This window comes from Bemisia tabaci, chromosome 3, assembly GCF_918797505.1.
Source record: "Bemisia tabaci chromosome 3, PGI_BMITA_v3".
In the NCBI taxonomy this organism is placed as follows: domain Eukaryota; kingdom Metazoa; phylum Arthropoda; class Insecta; order Hemiptera; family Aleyrodidae; genus Bemisia; species Bemisia tabaci.
Window position 1 is genome coordinate 12,038,682 of NC_092795.1, and position 25,102 is coordinate 12,063,783.

Sequence of the window (25,102 nt, forward strand, 5' to 3'; positions counted from 1 at the left end):
ATCCAGCACAATGTCACTGCCATGATATGATCAAATCTGACCCACCTACAGTTTAAAATTTGACTGGTATTTTTCTAATAAAAATAATTTAATTGTACTGACAATGAATAACTATCTCTGTGCCTTACAATTTTTGTCCCCTCAAATATGTACCTTAGAAATTTGCATTCAATCCACCTTGTTTGTAAATTATTTTAGCTCGTATAATCAAGTTTTCATTTTGTTGTTTTCAATGTCTAGTAAATTTACTTCAGCTTGAAAATTTAACCATCAAAGCCTGAATGTTACTACTAAAAAGAGAAATCAATTACTAATATCGTTCAGTTTTGAAAGCTTTGAAACTTCCAAAATGATTGAATAGCATGGCCTCACCAAATTTCCCCAAGTATTCCTCATATGTTACTTTTTTCTCCAAGGTTTATTGCTCGAATTTTTTTTTTTTTTTTTTTTTTTTTTTTTTTGCTATTTTTTATAATTTGTCAAATTTTTAGTTACAAACTAATATTTTCTTTCTAATGGTAATCCTTACTCAGCTATTAATGTAGGAATTCCTAGCTGCATGACCTGCAAGCAATGATTAACCTACAAAAGGTTATGTAGGAAAAATTTGAATCTCATTTTTATTTGCTTCTACAAAATTGTGTGGAACTGCCAATAATTTATCAAAATTGCACGGCTTTCAACCGTCATTGTTGCAAAATTCCAGGCTGTGGTTAAGCTCTTGATGTAAAGTGCTGCTTTGCATTCAGTTCAACTTTTCTTAATTCAATATAATGAATCAGTCCCCCCCCCCCCTTCCCCTAAAAGATACTGTTGGTCAAACTCGAAACTAAAGGTACGAGTTTCAAAGATTCAATTTAAGCTGTGAATGAAACCTAATAGTGAAAGTACAACCGCAGGAAAGAAACAACCAAGCCACGTAAATTTTTTTAAGAATCCACTGAAATTTAAACTATCTCAGCCCCAGAGAAGCAATAAAGTTTTTTCTGCCAACTTTGAGCTTTAATTTTTAGACTAGACAATTGATTCTATTCTTTTTTGTCCACCGGCAACACGGACAAACAGGCAATAAACAGCAAACCTCACAACATAACAAATACTCCCAGCCTTTTTGGCAGACTGGATTGGCTTTTCAAGGAGGCTCTATGAAAATTGCACGTAGCACATTCTTAATGGAATATTTGTTGTGAATGAATGGGGGAGAAATTACTCTCCTAATAAGCTATTTTGTGATATATTTATTAATAATTTATTTATTTATTTGCATTTATTTATTATTATTTTCTTTTTTTTGTTATTTGTAATTAATAATGTTGTAAGTTTTTTTTCTTTTTACGTAAGTTGTAATTTGGTACCTTCATTGAATAAATTGTACTATCAGCTGTCACTGGTTATTTAATTGCTGCATCTCTATCCTTTTGTGTCGAGGAAAAAGTATATTCAACTGCTCATGATTAAGTATTAATTGATGCTTTTATTGGTGTCGATTCTGAAATTTGAATGTCAATACTTTTTTTTGTCCTCTACTCTTGGCAAAAATCTACACATGCCAGTGAGAGATCTAAAAAACAAAGCCAAACTCAAACCAGGCTCGATGGTTGGTGAGCGTTTGAAATTTTACGTTTGGTAGAGCTAGCCCTTAGTTGTCAACAAGGCCAACCGATTGTTGTCACAAAACTGCTGAGCCTTGCCTAAGTATAGTTCATCTCATTGAGTAGGAACAGGGCGAAAAATTATAGGGTCTCTGCCTATCTGCCCTAGGTACTAAGAAAGAGCACTGTATGAACCCTCAGGCATTGCCAAATTACCTTTGATAAAACACGAATTTCAACTTATGAATATTTTTCTTTAAATTTTTCAGATAATTTTGCTCGCAATTCCACTGAAAAGTCCTGAAAATTTCAGGAGAAAATATTCATTGAGCGGAAGACTGCCTTTATTACTAACTACCTTTACCTTTACTATTGAAAACCTAAATGAATGCCATTGACAGCGAAATTCACTTTTCAAGATTTTCTCAATTCATTGTCTCCCAAAAACTAATCAAATGAAATTAGTCCCTAATGGTTCTAAGGGACCTTTTTTGAGACTAATTATGAATGCGAAAAATATCTACTTTTTAAAAAAAAAAATCAAGGAAAGAAGTGGATGTTTTGCCTTAAAATCGTTAATTGGAGTTTTTACATACCTCTCCTAGGAGCTCTCACACAAAAATCTGTTGTGCCAAGAAATAAGAAACCCAGCCGAACGTCTAATTATCCAAATGGCCTTCAGACTTCTAGAAGTCGGCTGAAGAGACTACATAAAATATTTTATTTGACAATTTTTTTTCAATAAAGTGAAAAATGTTATCATAACTAATGTACATGGATCTTACTTTCAGTATCCCATGATAATCTGTCCCTCCCTGGATTTCACAATTTTTTTTCATACTGTATGGGTAATTTTCTCCCTTCTTTTCTCTTCCAGCGCAGCTTTCTCAAATATCACCACTTAGCTCTGAGCCATTATTTAAGTTACAAGCAGAGGCATCATTTCGGTCAAATCATGGGAAGGGTAAAACTTGGAAAAATATCTTACTTGCCTTCAAATTGTCTAAATTTACCTAACCAGACCCCAAAAATGACTTTTTTACCAACCCCCCCGTCCCCGATTTCAAGTTATTTTTTATACTAAGCATCTTAGAGGTAAGTTTTTTAGTCACCCTGGCTCCAGTTCCAGTGTTATCTTGTTTGGAGGTGTTCCATTTTTGTCTTCTGACATCAATTCTACGGCAAAGAATTTTGCCAAGATGAGCGCTCCTCCAATATCTCATTTCACGTTGTCATTATCGGTACGTAATCGTAAATTCGCGGCTACGAGCGATAAGCGCGATGGAATCCACTGATTGGTAGACTTCCGAGAAACTAATTGTGACCAATCACAGGAGACCACGATTGTTTTTATTTTGAAAATTTCGTGCGCAGCTTTTCGTATCGTGATGGCGTTCAGATGTCTCAGATGATCAGCTTTTTTCACAATTTTCTCATAGTTTATTGTAAAATTACAATTCCCTCTTGCTAGTCATAAAACATTAGATTTAGTATGGACTGTTTGCACTCTCCAGCAGTCAAAATCTGTTCAACTTGGATAATATTTGCGGCGCTGGACACGCTGATTACAGGTGAGTACTTAACCTAACTTTTCATTTCAATGACTGATCATATATTAAATTGCATTACTTATCATAGAATTACTTCAGGTTTAAGTCCATCAGTAAACACTAGAATTAATGGCAGCCCAGAATTTTTGTTTAAATTCTCAACTCTTATCAATCCCTACAGTCAGCAGCTGTCATTGTACTTATCACGATGCAGGATTGTTTACAATATTTGTATCGGTGAATGATTATCGCAACTTTTGCCAAGATTAAATTTTGTATTTCAAGTAGACTGATTTTGCAGTCTTAGTCGCATACCCGCTGATTTGGTTAAAGTGAACATGGAAGGACAGAGGTTTCTAATTGTCCACAGAGTTAGAATAATCACTCTCATGAGTTACTCACTTGAACAGAAGAAGCAATCCATTTATCACTTGTAGCCCCCTTATTTCTCATCCCCTTCTCTCCAACCATCCATTTTAAATATCCCTACCATACGGGTGAAGGATATTTTCTCAAGTTGGGAGTGTTCTTTCTTCTAGTTAGTCTTAATTGGTTGTTCAATCCATCTGACGGCTCCTCAAGATGTAGATAACAGAACTTTGACCCCAAGAGTAAACTTCCATGTCACCATAAAGACCTGGCATCGGTGAAAATTTCTGAGAATCAGCCAAATCACCGGTGTTTTCGCTTTCTTTTAATTCCATGTATGTAAGGAGTGGTTGAAGATAAAAATTAGTAAAGATCGTCAATTACTGGTTGTAGCTGAATAAGTGTCAACCTTGAAAACTCCTTGATGGTAAGGTTTTTGTGCCAGCTGTATTGGTTACTTCTTCTAATTTATAGCACTGTGCTCCCGTCTTATTTTATATTCTAAAATTTAGTGATTGTGTGGGGAAAAGGGACCTTAATGGAAAGAGACCAACATGTCAGAAGATCAATTTTTATGAAGGCGGGGCTAAAAGTCGGAATTGTATGTTTCAGGGGGAAACACTTTATGAAGAATTTCCTAGCAATATACTCAAACTTTTTGTCTATAAAGTCCTCATACCAAGCCTAGATTATGACAAGTTAAATTTTACTTTTATTTTTCTCCAAACTACATTTTAAGAAGCACATACTCCAAACCATCATGACTGTAGCCGAGTTGTGCTTGTTTGGACAGATTTTATACCTAAATGTTTAGCCAAACATTACCGTAAACTGCAGCTTTGAATTCTAAACGTTGAGATTCTTGATGCCGAGGTCCTTTTTCTTGTGAAAAGTTACATTGTTTCCTCTCTATCTCTGAAATGCTGAAAAATTACTGATTGGCATAACCAATTGTCTCTCTCTCTTTTGCAGGTGCATTAGTCAGTGCATTTCCAAAACAGTATGCAGGGTATGCTGTGATCCTCCCATTCATTTTCCCTGTATCTTCAGATAGCAGTCATAGTGGGAAACCCTCATCAGTCGAAGTGAAGAAACATCTTGAATTGGGTGGTGAATTTTTGTCCAAAGGACAACTTCAAGATGCTCTATCACATTACCATGCTGCTGTGGGTAAGTCTAGCATATTGTTGCAAATTTACAAAGAAAATTCTATTATTGCTGTATAGGGGCTAGTCATTGATGGTGAAACTGCAAAAATGCATTTCTCAGCTGCAGTGTTTCAAAATTTTTGCTCCTTTTTAATTTTTTCAAAGGAGATCAAAACATCATTATGACATGAAATTTTCACAGAATATTCCTCACGAAGAGAGAAAAAATCACTGCAGTTTTTAAAAAAAATATGCTTATTAGTTTTCGATATAAGAAATAAAGCACAGCAGAAAGTATGCAACGTCGCAAATTAAGGTACGCACTTCTGCAGTTTCACTATCGACTTTTATTTTTCTTAACTGGGGTGTGAAAAATCAGTTTACAGCCTACATTGCCGAAGAAGAATTCAAATTCAACATTTAAATTTCCCTTATCCTTTTGTATGGAGGTTTTTCAATAACAGTAGATTTCTCAATTTAAAACAGGAGTAATAAGTACACATTTTGTCATTACTTACCTGATGTGCAACTCTCATTTGATTCATTAAAAATTAAAAAAGTTTTCCAGCACAATTTTCCACTAATAATTTGTCTCATTTTCAGCAAGAGCTTATCAAGTGAATATGTGTAAGAGTAAAATAACAAAAAGTTAGATAATTACCTCATATTAAACCCACCCTTTATTTTTTTTGTGTGTGTAAGTATAAAATGGTATTTTTTATTTGTTGTATTATTTTAATTCTTTTTTTTATATTTAATATTCCTTGTTTTTTGGCAGAGGGAGATCCTGAAAACTACCTCACTTACTTCAAAAGAGGCACTGTTTACTTCGCTTTGGGCAAAGCAAGTTTAGCATTTTCTGATTTTGACAAAGCCCTAGAATTGAAGCCTGATTTTGATGCGGTAAGTGCTAAATTATATGACTTTACAAATAGTACTTAACTGAAAGTAAAGAAAATTACTGAATTTTGGATTATAAAAAAGAAAGAAAAAAAACTGAGCTGTATGACTTGGTGACTTGTTGAGCCAAGAGAAAGTCATAAAAGCTTTGGAAACTCCTGTAAAGTTAGTCAGTTATTTCAACTATTTATGTATAAGGAAAGGATATTCAGGTATTATAGATTTAGATCATATATTATAATTGAGCTGTAATTATAACTCACTCGCTTCCAAAGTTTCTGTCAATTGAATAATTGCTCATGCAAATAGTTAATTTTACGAAACAGGACCCATTATCTTTTCTTTTTGGCTTGCTAAAAATGTTGGTTGTTCATACAAAACATCACACTGCTATTTGGACACCCCTACCTCCTACTTGTAAGCCCCGCTGAATTAGGAAACATCATGCTTTGTGTTGTGAGACACTGAAAAAGCAGCATGCATGTCAAAGTTTTTACCTGGACTAACCATAAGTTACAAAAATCAGTAATTTGCATCAATTTTTGGGTGACATCTCACTGTGTTAAACCTTCCCTTTATAATTTCACACCTGCTGCACTGGATTATTTATGGATAGCCTTTAACATTTTTGCTCTGTAGTTGTAAGTGATATATCATTCCATGTAAGTAAAAATTTGTAGACAGTATTTTGTTCACTGAGATTAAAAAAATTGGAATCCTGTCAAATATTCAAAGGCAGCCTACAAAAGTATGAAAGTTCATAGTTGATTTTATTTCCGAAAGGTCAGAAATGTTATCTCTTTTTTTTTAGGCTAAGTACCAAAGAGGTGTCGTATCTATGAAACAAGCTGATTTGACTCAAGCCCTAAAGGACTTCAATGACATTGTAAGTATGATTAACTTTATAAAGTTCCTAAATTAGTAGGAATTCCAGTTGCATGATGGAAAAGTTTAGTGTGGAAGCATTAACAGAAATTCACAGAATGTTCCTGGCTGCTCCTCGAACTATAAGTTCGTATTGTGTGTGGTGTGTTTCTATATCAAAGTTCCCTGAGAAATTAGGTAAAGTTCTTGTTTATAGGAATAGGAACGCTCTTTTAACAAGACCCAGCCAATCGTCTTGAGAAGGCGGTCTCAATAAAATCCTACAATTATAGAAAGGAAACTCCAAAACTAGCTATTTTCTTTTTTCATGTGAGAGAAGTCAGCAGCAGATAATTTTTTTTTTTTTTTTTTTTTTTTTTTTTTTTTTTTTTACACCTGCAAGAACTTTTCATCAATCCTGAGTAGGTGACAAAAGGATACATGTGTTTAAATCGGAAATTGTTGGAGAGTGGAATCCTGCGCTGGAGAAGAGTTTTTTATTTTTGGTTGAGCTGATTGTGAGATGGGCCTTCACCCTTTAAAAGTCGTGAGGAATATCTTGTTACCATCTTATTTTCTCATTTTTTCTTCTGTTTGTTTTGTGCAACAGTAGCTTTTAGTTTGCTACCCACTTTTCAGGTTACCTCATCATCAGGCTGCACATTATACTGAATTTGATTTGTGTCAAAAATTCACATCTTATGTTATACTGAATAATTTTCACTATTGCATATAAAACCAAGCCATAACGGCAAATATTTCAAGATCATAATTTAAAAAATATTAAGTAACTAGAGGCCTCAATAGTTTGTGATACTTTGCCTGATCCTTGTATGCATTGTGTTTAGAGTTGTTTATTTTGGTACGGTTGTTTTTCAGCTTGTTCTATGCATGTGATTTTTACTTATCTTGAATGTTTCGCTCTTTTTTTAGTGGCAGACTAGCAGTGAGCAATCTGCCGATGCCAAAGAACAATTGGATAAAGTCAATAGGTTAGTTGACATCATCGAATTCGCTGAGCACAGTTTCAACAAGAAAGACTACCAAACATCAATCCAGTACCTCACATCTGCAATCGAGGTTAGTTTTCCTTCTATTTTTTTAGTTTTCACATACTGTGCAGTCTCAACACTACAAACATCCAATTCCAGCTATTTAGAGATAGTTAAGCGGTTGTGGAAGTGAACCCCTTAATTTTAAAAAAAACAAGAAGTCTTCATGGAGAAGCGACAAAGGGGTTCGTACAAAATGGGCCATTTAGGGCTCGGGGAGGATACCTTTGCGACTTGCCATATTCATTCACCAAACCATGCTCCATCTTTTCCCAAAGTTTCAAGCCCCCCAAAAATTTTGGGGAGACGTGGTGGGGGGTCAAAGTTAAAAACCGGCAAAATTTTCGCGCATTTATTACTCAAAAACCAAGACGTTTTAAAAAACGCGGTTTAAACGAGCGTTTTCAGCGTGGCAAGAGCTTTCAGAAAATGTATAACATCATAGGGTTTTGTCAACTTCAGCTCGAGTTATCGCCTCCGAAGTGCCGGAACGCTCAAAAAAGACCCCTTATTTTTTCACGTTCGGGCCGATTTAAAAAGAAGCCATTTTTCTATTTTGATGAAAGACTGATATGTTGTTCCTGACTCTGTCTGTAGCCCCTTTAGCTCTTTACCGCATGCTGGGGAAATGTGGTTGCGAGTTTTAAGAGCAGAAAGGAGCGACGGTCGGGAAAATCGGCTATTTTAAACTGCGCATGGCGACAGACCAGGAGACATGTGGCAACAATGCAAAATCAGCCGAGGAGTGTGATTCGCAGAAGTGAGTGGGAGGGGACATTTTCCTTCTGATCAACGCCGCACGGGCCCCGTTTAAAATAGCCGATTTTCCCGATCTTTGCGATCTTTGCCCGATCCAGCATGTGGTAAAGAGCTAGAGGGGCCACAGAGAGCAGGCCTAATTTCTTCCACCAATCTATTGACTGAAACCATCAAAACGTCCGTCTCTATGACCAGCACAACCGACTGATTTAGTAGGTCACAAGATGCAGGATCTAACTGGATATTGATAATTATTTGATCCTTCTGGACCTACTTTTTGATTTTTCCTGTATTGAAATTTCCTCCTGTTGGCATGAGATATTCAGCACCTGATTTGCATGAATAGTATATGCTAAGAAGTATGATTCTTTACATTAATAAGTACGGTTTTTTTTTAGCTTTGTCCGTGGGCGCCTCGGTTGAGAGATCTTCGGGCCTCCTCATACCTTGCCATCAATGACCTAACATATGCCATAAATGATCTGCGCAGTGCCACAAAACTCATCCCAGACAACACGGATGGATATTATAAATTATCCAAGCTGTTTTATGAAATCGGAAAGGTTCAGGATGCTTTACGGTAAGTTTTGAAATTTTATTTCCAATTTTTGTTGTCTCGGCAAATAACCAAAAAAATGTTTGTGAATTTACATTCAGTTTACAATGATCTTTCCTTTCACATAGTTTGAGTAATAGAATTGCTAAAATGAAGTTTTAAATGAAGCAAAAAAAAATAATGCTTTCCCCTTTTCCATGCCTCTAAGTGGCTGCAGAGACAAATTTAAGGGGGTCTCTACACCCCAGCTTCTGCCTATGAATTGACATTTTACTGCCAAAGGAAGAGCTTTCTCTTGCAATAATCAGTAATTTTTGTCTCAGAAACCCCTCTTTAAAATAAACCTAATCCTTTAACCTGTAATTGTTCACTGTAGACCTTTCCATGATAGACTGAATATCCCACTACTCTCACAAAATGGAATATGCAGGTTAAAGATGAGACAATTTTCAAAAGTGATCACCTCGAAAAGTGACCGTATCTTAAAAAACATAAGACAAGGCAGACAAGATCTATGAGATATGAACGCCCAAATTCACGATACGGTCAATGTCTTGAATGGATTTGGATCCATGCTCTTGTGTCAAAACCATGCTAACATCAGGGTTGCCACAGTCAGGGAATACCAGGAAATGTTAAGGGAGCTTGTAAAAGCAAGGGAAAACCTGGAATTGTCAAGGAAAATGAGTAAAATGTCTAGAAAAACTTGTCAAGTCACCTATATTTGCTTACTAGACTAGGTTTGACGTTTCAAAAAATAGATTTTGCGTGAAAACTATTTGAAATTATGTCTTTTTAACCATCTGACATGTCTTCAATTGTCAGGGAATTTCACTAAAGTGTGATAGGGAAATCAGGAAAATGTCAGGGAATTTCATTTCCTTCATTCTGTGGCAACCACCCTGTAACATTAATGCTTGAAATATTTGACACATTTTCCTTGAATCACACACTCCAAATCACTAAGAATCATGAATAATTACATACAATGATTCTAATCATCCGAGTGCTAAGCGTCTTGTTCTGTTCTGGTTTCCAGAGAAATTCGAGAATGCCTTAAACTTGATCCGGAACACAAGCTGTGTTTCCCTCACTACAAAGTTGTTAAAAAAGTAGACAAATTATTGGCTGAAGCCCAGCAGAATCTTGACGAGCAAGATTATGAATCTTGCATCTCTAACGCAAAGAAGGTAAGCTTATGAATCAAAATTCAAACACTAATATTTGATGTTAACTTTATATCTTTTGTCTTTGTATCAAGTTCTCTTTTTAAAGAAACTCAAAAGGTCGATGGCATGTGTCACTGCAGGCTGATTATTGAAATTGATAGACAAAGCTATGGACAAAGACAATAGAGGGAAAATAGAGAGAACTTATTGGTGGAAGCAGGTGATTCTTGTAGATTAATGGGGAAAGTAATAGACTAAATATAGGGTCTTTTGTGAGTTGCCGTTAGTTAGTCTATTACTTATGGAATCAAGTGTCATGGAGGAATAAAAATTCAAACCCCTGTTTCCCAGTTCTACTTTGATGCTTTTTGGTTCCTCATTGTTAAATTTGGCATATTTTGAAAAATGTATCTGCTCTTGATCCTCCCACTTAGACAAGTTTTTTACAAATGTATCCGCGTACTTAATTATTTTCCAAAAAACAACTTCAATAATTGAAAAAGTGAAAAAGGCTCTCCGTAGTATATGCCTCAAGAAGGGGTGGCCGAGAGGTAGAATCAGTAGGGTATGCCTTATGGTATTGTTGAAAGGATTAATTTTCAGTATGTACTTTGACATATTCATACAACCCATGGTTGAAGCCAAGTAGCCCTTAAAATAATAGACCAAGATGCTCACCTGACTCAGCCCTCCAGCCACCACTTTTTGCTACCTAGACTATAGAATGTATCCAGCAGTCCGATGCCCAATGACTTGAAACTATTTTTCTTTTTCCCAACGTTTGTCTGATTTTTTTATTTATTGAATCTCATTATTTTTTGTTCTCAGGTTTTAAAAACCGAGACGAAAGAACAACAAATTATATTTTTAGCAAACGAAAAGCTGTGTCAATGTTACCTTAAGAGCGGCCAAGTAAGTCAAAGTTTGACAGCATGCAATGAAGCGCTAGAAATTGAGAAGACAGCCTCTCTATACTGTGATCTAGCAGAAGCACATATCGCAGCTGATATGTTTGCAGAAGGTACGATTCTTACCATAAATTGTTTTGTTCCTCTCAAGAATTCTCCCAAGTCTCATTAACAAAATTTTGAGTTGGCAAAGATACGGTCATATCTAATTCCTTGACCCCACTTAATTTCTCCTAATAGTGAATTTCATCATTCACTCTTGTGCAATCAACCCTGTCAATTGCGACAGTATCAAGGTTGAGTTCGTTTTAAGCAGAAATTCAAGTTCAGCATCCGCCCTTTAAGTCAAATTTCCATTGAAACAAATTTGACGGAATGCATTGTCATAGCTATGTAAATGTACGTGAGCACAGTGTTGCATAATAATTGGAGAATATTTTTTTTGGAAGATTTCCTCAGTTTTTAATAGCTATTACTACTATTTGCTACTATTACTTTACTATTTTGTTTAACAATGAGATTATAAATTTAACTGGAAAATTTTTTATTCAAATCATTAATCATTGTTTGTCAATGTCCTCAAGAAAAATATGTTCATGTCGAAAATTACAAAATTTTGGTTTAAAAAATGTTGATAGAAAGCTTTTATCACTGTCAGCTTAAATTTTCCCTTTTTTCTCATTGATGGTCACTTTGCTTCTTGTTATGGCGCACGCCTGTTTCTTTTTAAATGTTGTTTTTCACTGAACTCTACTACATAATGTCTTTTTCTGAAAGTTGATTTTATTTTATATTTCAGCTATACATGACTACAAAGAGGCCCTTGAAATAGAAAGTGGATACCAAAGAGCTGAAGAAGGCATCAAAAGAGCTCAGAAGCTCCAGAAACAATCCGAGAAACGAGACTATTATAAAATTCTAGGTGTTTCAAGAAACGCCAATAAGCAGGAAATAACAAAAGCATACAGGTAAGATGATCCACAGGAAATATTTTTACTTGTTTTTAGTAATCAGTATTGTTGGTAGTATCCTCTGAGTTTGTGTTGAATTAATTTGCAGACTTCAATATTCAACAGCAAAGTCATCTTCATGATCAATGTTTTCTTAGTTTCAATGAGAAAATTGAAATTGTAGATCCCTTTATGCACTGGAAAATGTAGCAAGTCCAAAAGTTCCCCCTCTATGACTTCCCAAAGCCTCTTTTCACTATTTTATTCAGAGATATACTGGCCCAACTTTTGCCTTTTTGGCAATTGGCAGGCAACAGTCCCTAGATTACCCTGCTTTGTTCAAATTTTCAAATTATGATAGGCTCTATCATCGCAAGCAACTCTCGGGGATTCGGCTAATTTGCCGCTAGATGGGGAACCGCCCTGGTAATACTTCTTTGTCTCAAACTGCGAAGTTTATTTCTCAGCAGTGATGTGTCTCTACTTCATCTATGTGATGTTGAATGTTGACCCAAGGACTTTTTAATATTCACTCCATTCTAGGCTGTAAGCCAAGAAATTCCTCTTGAAGCAACTGTAAAGGAGTCAAAAAGTTACCACTTGAACACACTCTCTCTCTCTCTGTCCTGTTTGATAAGCACGAAATAATTTTTAACCCAGTCAAATTTTTTAAAAGTATCGGCTTTTTTGGATTGTCACAACGACCTAGTTTTAAAGTATGAATAATTTCAAATTTGTAGGAAAGCTGCACAAAAATGGCATCCTGACAACTTCCAGGGTGAAGAAAAGAAGATGGCCGAAAAGAAATTCATCGACATTGCTGCTGCAAAAGAAGTTCTCACTGACCCAGGTATGTCTCCTCCTTTAATTTTTAGAACCAAAGAGTCTCTCACCTACTTTTGCTTCATGTATTTTGCCGAAGTAACCCAGAGGCTTGCAGATCTTCTGCATGGACAAAATTCATGAGATCAACCTCTTTATCACTTTCGAAATTTCATCCGAAAGATTTGTCTTTTGGATGAAATTCAACCCAGTGCCATTTTTCAAGTTTTTCTAACTTTTTTACCGCATTGTAGCAGGAAGAAAATAAAAAATAGGCACATCCTACAAAAATTCCTCAAAAATGAATTCTATTGTTCAATTCAAATACATGCTAACTTTTCATTGTAAAAAGATAGATCTTATTAATTCTCCTCTTTAAACACAGATCATTATATTTTCCGTTTTTCAATTTTTTATTTTGGAGGAAAATACAAATTTTAAACATCTAGTGTTACAAAGGGACATTCAATGAAGGTGTTTAAAAAAAGGGGATCGGTCATTTTTATAATGATCCATTCAATCAGACAGCAATAAGCAGAATAGGTATTACACAAGGAGGGAAATTTTAACTTTCTTCATGCAGCTGTAAAGATAACTTGATGAAAGTTTTTTCAATTACAGAAGATCAAAGATTTCTTTTTCTTTGTTTCTTGTTTCATTTTTGCAATCTCACAATAATTTCATGTGAATAATTTTTTTTTTTTTTTTTACAGAAAAAAGACAGAAATTCGATCAGGGTGAAGATCCGCTGGATCCTGAGGGTCAAGGTCAGCAGCAAGGTTTCAACCCGTTCCAACAATTCCACCAGTTCCACGGCAGTCCGTTCCAGTTCAAGTTTCACTTCCACTGATTCAACGAATCAAAAAACTTGTGTCATTGTAATTTAATGTCCTTCATTTTGCCTTTCCCTATTACGACTGGTAACTTCTCAATGTGTCGAAAGCTCCAATTCTTTGAACCATTTTTTATGAATTTAGATCAAACTTTGTCTCAAAAAGACTGATTAGAACTAAAATCTACATGAAAAGTCTCCGCAGATGAGCTCAGTAACATTAACGGTTTTTCATTATTGGTACGAGTGTTCAAACAAATCCTTGTTGGTAAGCTATTGGTTGCTTCTTGTTTCAAAATACCAACACACTTTGATGAGGCTGCCGGAATCTTTTATTCATGTTTTATCTAGTGGCCCATTGAACTTCATTCTAAACAGATCTATATATCTACAAAAGTTGTTTTTAAAAAATCTGTATTTAAAAATGCCATGTAGGTATAATGAACTAAAAGTTTTTTTTTTTTTTTTAAAAAAAAAATTTTCATAGAAAGATCAATTTTTCTGAAATATATCCAAGAGTAGTTACAATTTTCGCTGTTGGATGGATTTCATTTTTTGCCAATCTGCTACCAAAAAAACACAATTCTGACCAATTTTGAGACTCTTTAGTTACCTGCTCATTGCTCATTAGAATCAGGATAATTGGCAATGTTATTCACGGAGGACGAACTGTTTTGGCCACTATTAGAGAAGACATTTTCACCACCAATTTCTATTTGCATAAAGGATACATTTGGTGTTCTGTTAATGAATGCCTTTCATCTAGAGTGCTGCCAAATAAAGTTTTGGAGGATTGAAGTCAACGTTTTTGTTTAAACAATGGAGTTTTTCGCACAGTACTACCAGGTCTTGCCTTGTGACAAAATGAAGTGTAGTCAAACCATGTAAATTTCTCTTGTAATTCTTTTGTACATAATTTTAGTCTTAAGTTTGTACAGGAATATTGACGCAATCAAGTCCTTTCTTACCTGCATAATGTGTAGCTTTCCGGGACTGATTCTTAATCATGGAAACATGTCTAGCATTGAATTACCAAAATAGTTAAGTTCCATAATCATGGAACTCCTGCTCCTAAATCAGAATGTCTAGTGCTCCAAAGGCTCATAGATATTGAAAGCTTGAAAAGTTTAAATGTTGATGTTAAGGTTGAAATTAAGTGGCTGTTTATAAATTGCGTAACTTTCTGGTGGGAAAGGAAAGCATGAGAGATTAGTTCCAGGGAACGGAAGCGGCTAAACTTGCACTACAGAACTATGTCAGTTTAAAAAACTATTTCAGCGTGGGAAAGTTTTTTGAGCTTGTTTTCAACTCTGGGTTACTACATAATTCATATGGAGGGTAAAAAAGTTACAGCAAGTGTGTTGCATGATTTAACGACCCTTGAGGGTCTTGAAAGGCTGATAACTGGATGAAGGAATCAATTTGTCCTCCTTCTCTGTGCAATATTAGGGGCACAGTTTTTTTTCACTTCAATCGTATCTTTAGTTTTTCTTTCAAATCTAAATCACAAAATTAATATTTATTTATTTATATATTTGTAATTGCCTCATAATTTTGGTGGCACAATAGATTGAAAATAGCCTGGAACTTTTTCTGTCTCTGTTGTTTTGAAGGAAGAAAAAATTTCAGTTGGAATCTCAGGTGACTTACACTGATATTGCTTAGCACTCAGTTATTTCAACACTTTACAATTTTAGTGCTTGAAGGAAAATGATTTGTGTAATCGCTTCTCCTGTATGATCAGGAAAAATCAAAGTACCAACCATATGTATTTCAAAGAGTGGTTTAATTTGGTTAATTTTATGCTGTTGTGCCACAAAATAATTTGAGATCTTCTAATTTAGACTGAATGCTCAAAAAAAACTTTCACATTTTCAGTTTAAAAGATCTTCAAAAGACATTTCACCTTAGAATACGAGGAATAAATTTCATGAAATTGACTTGAATTTCTTCCTCCTACCCAATTTTACTCGATATTACAAGTTTTTACAATCATTGAAAAAAGACTTCAGAAAATCGTAATGCAGATGAGGAAACCTGAGATCTTAATGTAAATGTCAAAATAAATCAAAGAAATTCTTCCCTCATTTTGAATGTTGGATGAGCATTCATTGAAAAAGTGACCAATTTCTCCCCCTAAAATTTGTGTATACCTAATCATAATGCTATAATTTTTCTATGAGGATTTGTTGAATCAGTCCCTTTGTGATCGAAGCGTTTGTTAATTTTTAAGATTTTTTTTGTTAATTGTTTGTGCAATGCCTCTAATTCAGTTACTCTAATCAAGGAGCGTTTAAAAAACAAAAATCTGGAAAAACTAGCTTTTAAACAGCCTTTTTACCAGTAAAATTGAATTGCCATGTTCCCTGTAATCGAGTAAGCAATGAAGGTGACTTTACTGAAGCTAAAAGAATTCTTAATGCATGAAGCTCAAAAATCATTATAAGGCTTTTCATAAAGTAAAAGCCCACTGTCATTTTCTTAATTTACTCGAACGTCTAATTTCATAAAGAATCTAAAAATTGTCCCTCTAGTCAAACTAATCCAAAAAATTAAACTCAGTTCATAGAGAAATTTGGCACTTGCTCAAACTTAAAGTTAACACGTCCAAATGCTTTGTGCGGTTTTTTTAAATTAATTAAATGTTATAAAACAGGCAAGCTTGGCAATGGTGTGTGTTTATCACTTATTCATCACAACAACCATGCCCAGTGACAAATTTCGGTAATGAAGAAGATAATAAGAAAAATATAAAGCAGTTCTGTTTTGATCAATATTTTTCTTTGCAGCAGTAGGTTTTAGCATTCCTTCTTCTGAAAATGTACATACATCATGGAATAAGAGAGATCTCTCTAAGGAGTAAGCTGTGAAAAAACGCATTTGCATCGAAGCTTTGTGATTGATCATTTGTCGTTTTCAATACTTACTTTTTTAATAGATCACTTACGTCTAAATGAAAGAGTTTTTCATTAGGTGAGTTCGTTGTCTTATGGACACATATCATACCACTGATTTTTTGCTGCATCATGTTAAAACATGGACGAATTAAAATTTGCACTCATTTTAGTTCTAGCAAAGAAAAGTAATCAAATTTTAAATCCGGCTCTTCCCAATTCCAAGTAGATGAGAGGCAATGCCAAATTTCTCTTAAAAATTTGTGAATTTTTCAAATTTTTGCAACATTGTTGTTGCCAATCATTGTTATAAAGTGAATCAATGTCTCTTTTAAATTTCATTGTGATGATTGTAAAATGAAAAAGTAAGAAATGAATATTTCCAGATAGAGAAAAAAATAAATAAATATACATAAAAAACAACAAAACACTTTGCGCTCAGTTTATATGTGTCAACTGTCTTTGATCCAAATATTTTGCCAATACATCAGCATCATGAAGGATGTAGGTACTCTTGATTCAAGAAGAATTAATCTTTCAAAAGAATAAACAAAGATATTCCAAGGTACATCAGTTTTAATTTTGAAAGGTCCAGAAAAAAAACTGAACCACTATTATAACCAGGGAGGTAGCCTGCCTGTTGTATATCCAGACACTGAGGCCACCAATAAGTAATACAAATTACTTAACAAACATTGAAGGCAAATAAGAAATATTATGGAACAAGCATTATTTATTTGTTATCACCTTGCCTGAAATAGAGACAAAAAATATAGTAAACTTCGGTGAACCATTAAAAAATAAATGAGGAATGGAGGAAAAATGAATGCATTTTTAATGAGGGCCAAATTTCTGGCACAAAATTTGCAAACACTGTTTGCAATGCAGTTCCCTTCAGTTTGTCATATTACTGCCATCTTCTAGCCAATTTTGCCCTAATTATGGACACAGCGTAACGAAAACTGAGGACTCATTACGGTTAGGCCTATTATGACAGAAAATTTGTTGAACCAAGTCATTTTATATCCCAATGAGAATTAAAACTTTTTGAGTGATAATTTATCAAAAGTCAGAGTGCGCCATCTATTTTGAGAAACAAAACTAATTTTAACCTAATTTAAATAGAGAGTTATTCTAAAATTTCTCAGAAAAAATGTTTTATCGGGAGAAACGAGGCATCGTTGGAATTCTCATGCGGCGTCGAAACACAACATGGGCCTTTTAAGCCCCATTATTTGATGCTGCGATTATCCTAACGCGAGTTTGAATAATCGTGTCAAATACGGTGCGGTCGGTGTCGAACGCATATTAGCGCCTACAAGCCTGCGTGAATACTTCTCGCATTGCACCAAACGCAATGCAAAAGTCATTCATTTGCGAATCGCCGCGCCGCAGCGAGACGCTAAATCGCCGCAAAACTAGGACCACGCGTCATTTCTTTTGACGGTCCCTGCCCGGTCTTTACCACAATTAAAGGGGAAATATGTGTCCTCACTGTAACGATTCAGAAACTTGGATGACATTTAATTTTTTTTGTCACATACAAAGAAAATAGAATGAACGAAAATATCGAGTCTAAGTTTTCGATGCCTACATTTGAGATCATTTAGGAAAATTTGTGGGAACTCTTCGAAAAAAACTGCAAGTATCTTTTCAAGAACGGTTTTCAGAAATGAAACATAAAAAGTGGTCCATAACGTTGCAATCGAAGATAAATACGCTTCCTTTCGCGTGCACCCGTCGCGTCGGCTTCTGAATCAATTCATCTCTTAAGTAACTTGAACGTTCTTGTTCTACTATTTTGTACGTGTAGTTTTTCTCAGTGGTTGGCGGCCGCGTTAGCGGCCACACTAGTAACTAAATAAAATGAACTGAAATCAACAATCAACTTAATTGTACCGAAAAAGTACTGATTTTTTTCTGCCTATGAGGTACTGAATCTCTTGGGAGGGTATACTGAACAATTTCTGTAAGAGTGCTTTATTTTTGCCAGCCAGTTTTAGTAGCGACCCTGCTGTAGATTTTCCTCGATTTTGGACGGGAGAGAATGTTCCGAGGTAATTTACTACCTACTCCTACGGAGTTCGAGGTGTACTTAGAATCAATTGTGCACGGTCTGATCGTTTTGAGGATTATCTCTTGCACGTCTTATTCAACGATCGTGAGAACCAACCAATGGATTCGTGGATCATTTTAGACGAGCAAATCAACTGTGCGGGTCATTTTACAGGGGTTTGGCTTTATTTTAGCCCGATCGGAGATCTTTCGATTTTGACCCTTAAATTTTAGTTTATAAAACCCATGTCAATTTTTCTCGATTTTGGACGGGGGGAAAAAGTTTCGAGATTATCGTCGCACCCCACGTAGTTTGAGGCATAGAATCGACAGCGCACGGTCCCGGGGCCTCTCGGGGCTTTTTAAGCCGATAATTGGGTGTTTTTGACAGTTTTCGATAAACGTGCGATAAACATGCGGCCCGGTGGACTCGAGAAGCTTTCAAAACCCGAAAATCAGACTCTTTGGGTCATTTTACCTAGGTAACATTGGTTTCAGCTCAGTCAAAGAACTTTCGATTATGACCCCGAAATTTTAGTTATATTGCATTTTGCAAAAAGGAACCACTAGCATTGCAATGATGCTAAGATTGTGCAACTTCATCTTTTGAAATAAAATTGCGAAAATCGTGAAAATTTATGAAATTTAGATGGTAATTTTTGTCTTAAAATAGTTTTTAGCGAGTAAAATAGAAACTATTAATGAATAATCGGGGTTTTCCTCCAAGACAAAAGAAGTTGCACAATCTTAGCAACATTGCAATGCTAGTGGTTCCTTTTTGCAAAATGCAATCCAGTTGTAACTCCTGTTGATTTTTCTCGTAAAATCCTACGTACAGTTCGAACTGTAGAATCGATTGTATACAGGGGAAAATATCGTGATGAACAACGAATTACAAGTAGTTAGGGGCCAAAAATTGATTTCACAAGGTTTCTTCAAGTAGTACAGGCTGCAATAAATTGAGATAATATTTTAAAATTATTACTAGGTACAACATTGGTGTTCTGTGTATTGAGCTCGTATAAAAAGTCAACATTAATGGATCAAACGATGTAAAAATATTGTAACTTCGTAGTAAAAAAATTGATATTTTATGCACTTTTCAATTTGATTTTAATATATTTGTTGCACTCGGCTGCTTGGACGAGGCCATCCTGAGCCGAGGCCGAGTCTAATGTTGAGATCAGTGTTCGAAACTCACAGGCGCCAAATGCGCCTAAGAAATCGGTCATGACGCCTAAAAAATGAAGTCTCTGCACTAGAAAAAAAAAAAAAAAACACATCGGATCTGGAGTCCAGACTCTTGAAAACATTGACAAGAAAAAATACTATTGATTCAATCGGATTTTTGCTTGAATCAAATCGAAATCCGCTTAAATTATTCTTGATTTAAGCTAGATTCTAATTGAATCAAGAGTACTTTTTCTTGTCGATGTTTTTAAGAGTCTGGACTTTAGATCCAATGTGTTTTTTCTTCCAGTGTGCGCCAACGTGACCTCTAAAAATTGCCTTCCCTCTGCCCCCACAGAAAAAAAATCCCACTTTTTCTGTTTGGTGATTTTCGACATTTACCCAAGCCACAGCTACTTGTTCTGTAACTAAGGTATCTGGCGGATAACTTTCACTAAATGCGCCTCGATATATAGGCAAAAAGTCAATTTGGCCCTTAAAAAATCTTGAATGGCCCCTAAAAATTGAGCTTGATGCGCTATACCTGGCTCCTGAAACTCAAAGGTGAGTTTCGAACACTGGTTGAGATGATGATTGATTAACGTTGAAACATGACAGGACGGTTTGTGCCAATATTAGGTAGGTATTCTACATTGAGGCGAAATGATGAGTGCTAGAGGAAATTTTTTTCACCATTGCTATCATGCCGAACTAAACTGTACGAGTAGGGAGTTGCCATATCATGAAATGGTTTCCTTTCCTACGCAGCGTTTAAGTCTCCAAGCTCTCCTATGTCGTGCTTCCTAATTCACTGGGGTATTGGAAAAGAAAATATTTTTACTTTGACTATGATAGCCAACCCAAACTGGACTGGACAAGAAAAGAGTTATCCCGTCATAAAATGGTTTATTTTTCAACGCAGCGTTTAAGTCTCCAAGCTTCCCTGTGTGTTTCCCAACGCATTAGGGTGGGAGAAAAGAACATTTTCCAGCACATACAACGAAAAAAGTATAGCTGCTACTCAAAATTACTTCTTACTGCATGCTAAATTTCCAATAACTCCATCATCGATAGCACACTATAATCCTTGGTAATTTTTCCCATCATGTGGAGCTACAAAAACACGTACCTCTATCCAATGGCGACTCTTGAAAATTGGCAACACTGTTTTTCCTCCATTTAAATGTATGTAAAAATATCGATTTTTGGTGAGGCAGCCTATCTCGCATTTAAAATCGACGTTTTAATGGAAAAAAAACAGTGTTGCCAAATTGAAAATTCTCCAGTCCAACCTACCAGTAAGTAACAAGGTTTAAAGATTTCCCTTTGAGTAGGAAATATCAAGGGAAAATCGCCAGGCAAATTATAGGAAATCCGTGCAATAATAATGATGAGCCATGCCCGTAAAATGTGACAGATACTCTACAACGTTGCCAGCCAGGATACGATAATGTGGTTTCCACACGATTAGGTAATTAAGTATAAGCCGACACAAAATTAGTGCCGAAGCCCTTGTTCATAAGTTACAGTGCAATGAAAATATCACATTAAAGTTGCACCTCAATGCAAGATAATTTTCATATGTTTTCTTTTTTCTTCTTTTCTTTTTTCTTTTTAAATTTTCAAGAAAGTGCAATATTTTTACATAGTTTGGATCGAGTAAAGCAAAAACAAACCAACTGTCTCGGTTCATTTCTTTAACGATAGATGTGCACCAATGTTTCCTCTTCTCAAATAAGTGTTTTTATATCGTGTTACTGTACTTGATGTCTTTCTGATAAACTCGATCAAATTTCTCAATAAATGCCGAGTTGAAACCATCAATAAAATGAGTTCCATGTTTCAGAAGGATAGTCGACTTGCAATGCAAAAGCATTTCCACTTTTCTCTGTTCGATTGCGATACATTTCAAGAAGCGCTGAACTCCTTCAATTCGTAGATAGGCAACATACACAGCATTCGGATGTGGTAGCAATTATTTTTCACCGTGTAAATCGCTCGCTGTACATTGCGAATCTGTGCTTCGGGTTGTTTATATGTTGGTTTATTCTTTTGCTATTTTCGCAATTTGGACGACAAGATTGCTGAGGAAACAAAGAGTACTCTGCACAGAGCACGGTGTGATATCTATATTGCGTCGTGACTAGAACTGGTCTGCACGTGACATGATCCTCACCTCGCCCCAGAGTCACTCGGCTCTAAGGTAAAATGTATGCTGCATTTCGCGTTAAATTTCAACGCCAAATTCTCTGGCTCTCCAGCGCGTGACCTGACAGTTACCTCAAGATGGTGTGACAACTTTTTTCTCTCCGCACCTTCTTTCATCAAGTCTCAGATTCTTCGTTTTACATTTTCGATCACTAGACCGTCACCTAGAATGCCAATACAATGATCGAACTCTATAATACTAGAAAAATTAATTCTTACCTACGGGAGAAAAATAGAAGAAGAGAACGAAGCTATAATTTTAGAAATGTGTTCCGGCCGATATTCGCTGAAAATAGCTACGCCATAACAATGGTTAAAGTCGGAATTCGCGCACCACAGTTTGTGATGTCATAGAAATTCAAACTTTATTCTTCAGTTAGAGATTGATTTAAAAAGCGATTTACTTTTTTATCAAGTCCATTCCCAGATCTAAAGGAAGCAAGAAAGAAGGAAAGGAAGGAAGGAAGGAAGGAAGGAAGGAAGGAAGGAAGGAAGGAAGGAAGGAAGGAAGGAAGGGAGGAAGGAAGGGAGGAAGGAAGGAAGGAAGAAAGAGAAAAAGAGAGAGGGGGAGAGGGGGAGAGGGGGGAGAGAGAGAGATAACAGGAAATGGGAGAAAAAGTAAAAAAGATAAAACGGGTGGGGGAAACAAGATAAAGGAAACAGGGGAGAGGATAAAGGCAGGGATAATAGGGATAAAATGATAAAAGACTCTGATCTGGGGGCAGCAAGTGCCTCTTTGGATAGAAAATCATTCTTTGGAACTTAATTTTTAAACAAGTAAACTTTTGGTGGCATTAGCGTCTCGTGTCTCTCGTGTCTTTGGAGGTGGCGCTCTCGTCGGCCTAACAAGAAGCGTATTCGAAGACGGCGCGTGGCCTCAGAGGCCAAATAGTTGTTTCATTTAAAAACCTTATCAACAGTGCAGCAGCGTAAAATATTCGTAATGCGGTTGCTTCAAATCATTCTTTGATAAACTGTATCGACGCATAGTAAACGCCTTCATTGACAAGGATACTTCCAAACGTGGCTTCAGAGGCCGAATAGTCGCATCACTTGAAAAACCCAAGCAACGGTGTAGCACTGCAGCAGCGTAGATTCACGAATACCTACGTGAGGAAGAATTCAATCTGGAAAAAATTCAGTCGTGAAAATGCTAGTCATTACTTTTTAGGCATGAAAGTGGCAGCATTGCAAGCAATCAGCGCGTCATTGAGAACGGCGCGGCGCGCGCCGATTTTGTTCCTTTGTACGCGAAGCGAAGCTTACGCATGCGCAGTACGCGAGGCGAGGCTTACGCATGCGCAGTACGCACGCGTACGCGCAGATGCAATTAGGTTGGATCCGCGGCGAATTCCCTCGGCTTTCAGCTGATCAGGACAACAAGCTGCACTTGGCTCGGCCAAAAAGCGTGTCGACCTCGCGATAAATCAAAACACGGCGGGGAAAAAAGCGGCCGTGTCTCAATTTTTACGCCAGGGGTCTCTGGGGTCGATTGAGTGATCAATGCCCAATTCTGGAAACACTTCAATGTGTCGTAATTTATGGGAGGAAGGAACGGCTAATGGACGCCGTGCCTGATAAGTTTCTAGATCGGCTATTCTGAGGTCGATCGAGCCCTGTTTCAAGGGTTTCATGGGGCACTATTTCAGCCGAATCTTAAAGTCGTGCGCCGAGATATTTTGAGAGTAGGTACACGGAAATTGCTTATGCGAGGGGGGCGCAGGCAGAATTTCAAACATTTGAAAATCGTAGAAACTGTTACAATTCAGGGGTCGTTCATTTATGATGTTGAGTATTTAAGAAGAGTCCTGAGACTCCTTTACAAACCACTTTCCATGAGAACGGTCATGGTTGGTTCAATCCAGAGGCGGATTCAGCAAATTAGCAACACCGGATTTTCTCCATTTAAACCTATGCTAAATAATCGATTCTTGTCGGAGCACCTGGCCTCTCCAAGAATCGATACAATTCCATAGGTTTAAATGGAGGAAAGACCAAGGTAGCCAATTTGCTGGATCCGCCAATGATCCAATCCAACAGCATGCAGGGCTGGTCTGAATAGGTAGTCGGAAAAAGGGTCTGTTGTCCTCCTACATGATCGACCCAAGGCTTCTAATTAAACTCTCTCTAAAGAGAGGTCAAATTTAAAATGAATGGCGCGCCTGCCCTCTAACAAATCATGCAAGGCTAAACTGACCCCTTTCCCTCATGATAAGGGGGAAAGAATGTGAAAATATAAAAAACATCGAAGTTTTTGTGATTTTTTTGCTTCATCAAATTTGATCAGGGATTACTGCACTATTGAACAGTAAGTTGGGAGCCATCCGTTGGACTGGTTGTACATTCCCCTTCTCCCTCGGCGCACACTGGATCGAGTCTTTATGAGTACTCGGACAAAATCTGGAAACTTTGAAAGCTTACCTATATATTTTCGAAAATATGAACAAAAAATGATAGAGTACCTCTATTGGGTTTTTCGTGAGATTTCCTTCCAAAAACACCCCTTAAAATTGAATTAGTAATGAAATAAACATCAAAATTTGAAATTTTAGCCAAAAATTTCATGTCCGGCCTCTTCTTCGAGCTCGTCCCGCCGTACGGCGTGAGGCATCCTTAAGCTTAAGTCAGCTTTAGACCCCCTCCTCCGAAGTGTCTCGAGTAATGTTTAATCGACCCACAATGACGCTACTGCTGGACATTGGAATGGTGACTTCAACGCAGCGTGAGAAAAGAAGAGATTTTTTTTTACTCTATCCCTCAACATAGCGGAGACGTTCCTGGTAAAAATTGGCAGTAGAATCTGTGTTCCAAAATACCATAGACCTACAGCCGGCTGTAAGATTTCCAATAGCTTCTATAGCCGGCTACACAATTTCTTATAGCCTTTTATAGCCGATGGCGATTAAGCAACAGCCAGGCGATAAAGTGTATGCTAAACGTTACTAATTACGGGTGCTAGAACTTATTGAGTTTTTGGACTGCTGCTCTCTTTTTGGACCGTAGTATCTTGATTTATTTTGCAAGGAAAGCTCCGTACTTTTGATGGATGCCTGCCATTTCTAATATATTAGAGCGCCTTCAGTTTCGTATGATACTGTGCAATACCTCTGGTTTGAAATAGTTGCTTCAAGCGCCGTGGCACGCTGCGGTGCGGCAGGCGGGCAGCCAGCGCGGAACGCGCATTGGCGCCTACAAACCTAACAGGGATACTTCACGCGTTGTGCAGTGCGTGAAGTATCCCTGTTAGGTTTGTAGGCGCCAGTGCGTCGCCGGTCCGCTTTGTGCTATAGGCTATAATATTTAA

The 25,102-nt window shown here is 36.6% G+C and overlaps 1 protein-coding gene across 1 annotated transcript; it reads left to right on the forward strand.

The window, feature by feature from the left end:
• The first annotated feature begins 2,949 nt into the window (after positions 1 to 2,949).
• Positions 2,950 to 13,934, forward strand: P58IPK (dnaJ homolog subfamily C member P58IPK). The gene is made up of 11 exons (XM_019061914.2): positions 2,950 to 3,163; positions 4,484 to 4,681; positions 5,438 to 5,562; positions 6,371 to 6,445; positions 7,357 to 7,503; positions 8,633 to 8,814; positions 9,830 to 9,980; positions 10,788 to 10,980; positions 11,667 to 11,835; positions 12,558 to 12,667; positions 13,353 to 13,934. The coding sequence occupies exons 1-11, from the start codon at positions 3,085 to 3,087 to the stop codon at positions 13,487 to 13,489; spliced, it is 1,566 nt and encodes a 521-aa protein (XP_018917459.2). The 5' UTR covers positions 2,950 to 3,084; the 3' UTR covers positions 13,490 to 13,934.
• The last annotated feature ends 11,168 nt before the right edge of the window (positions 13,935 to 25,102 follow it).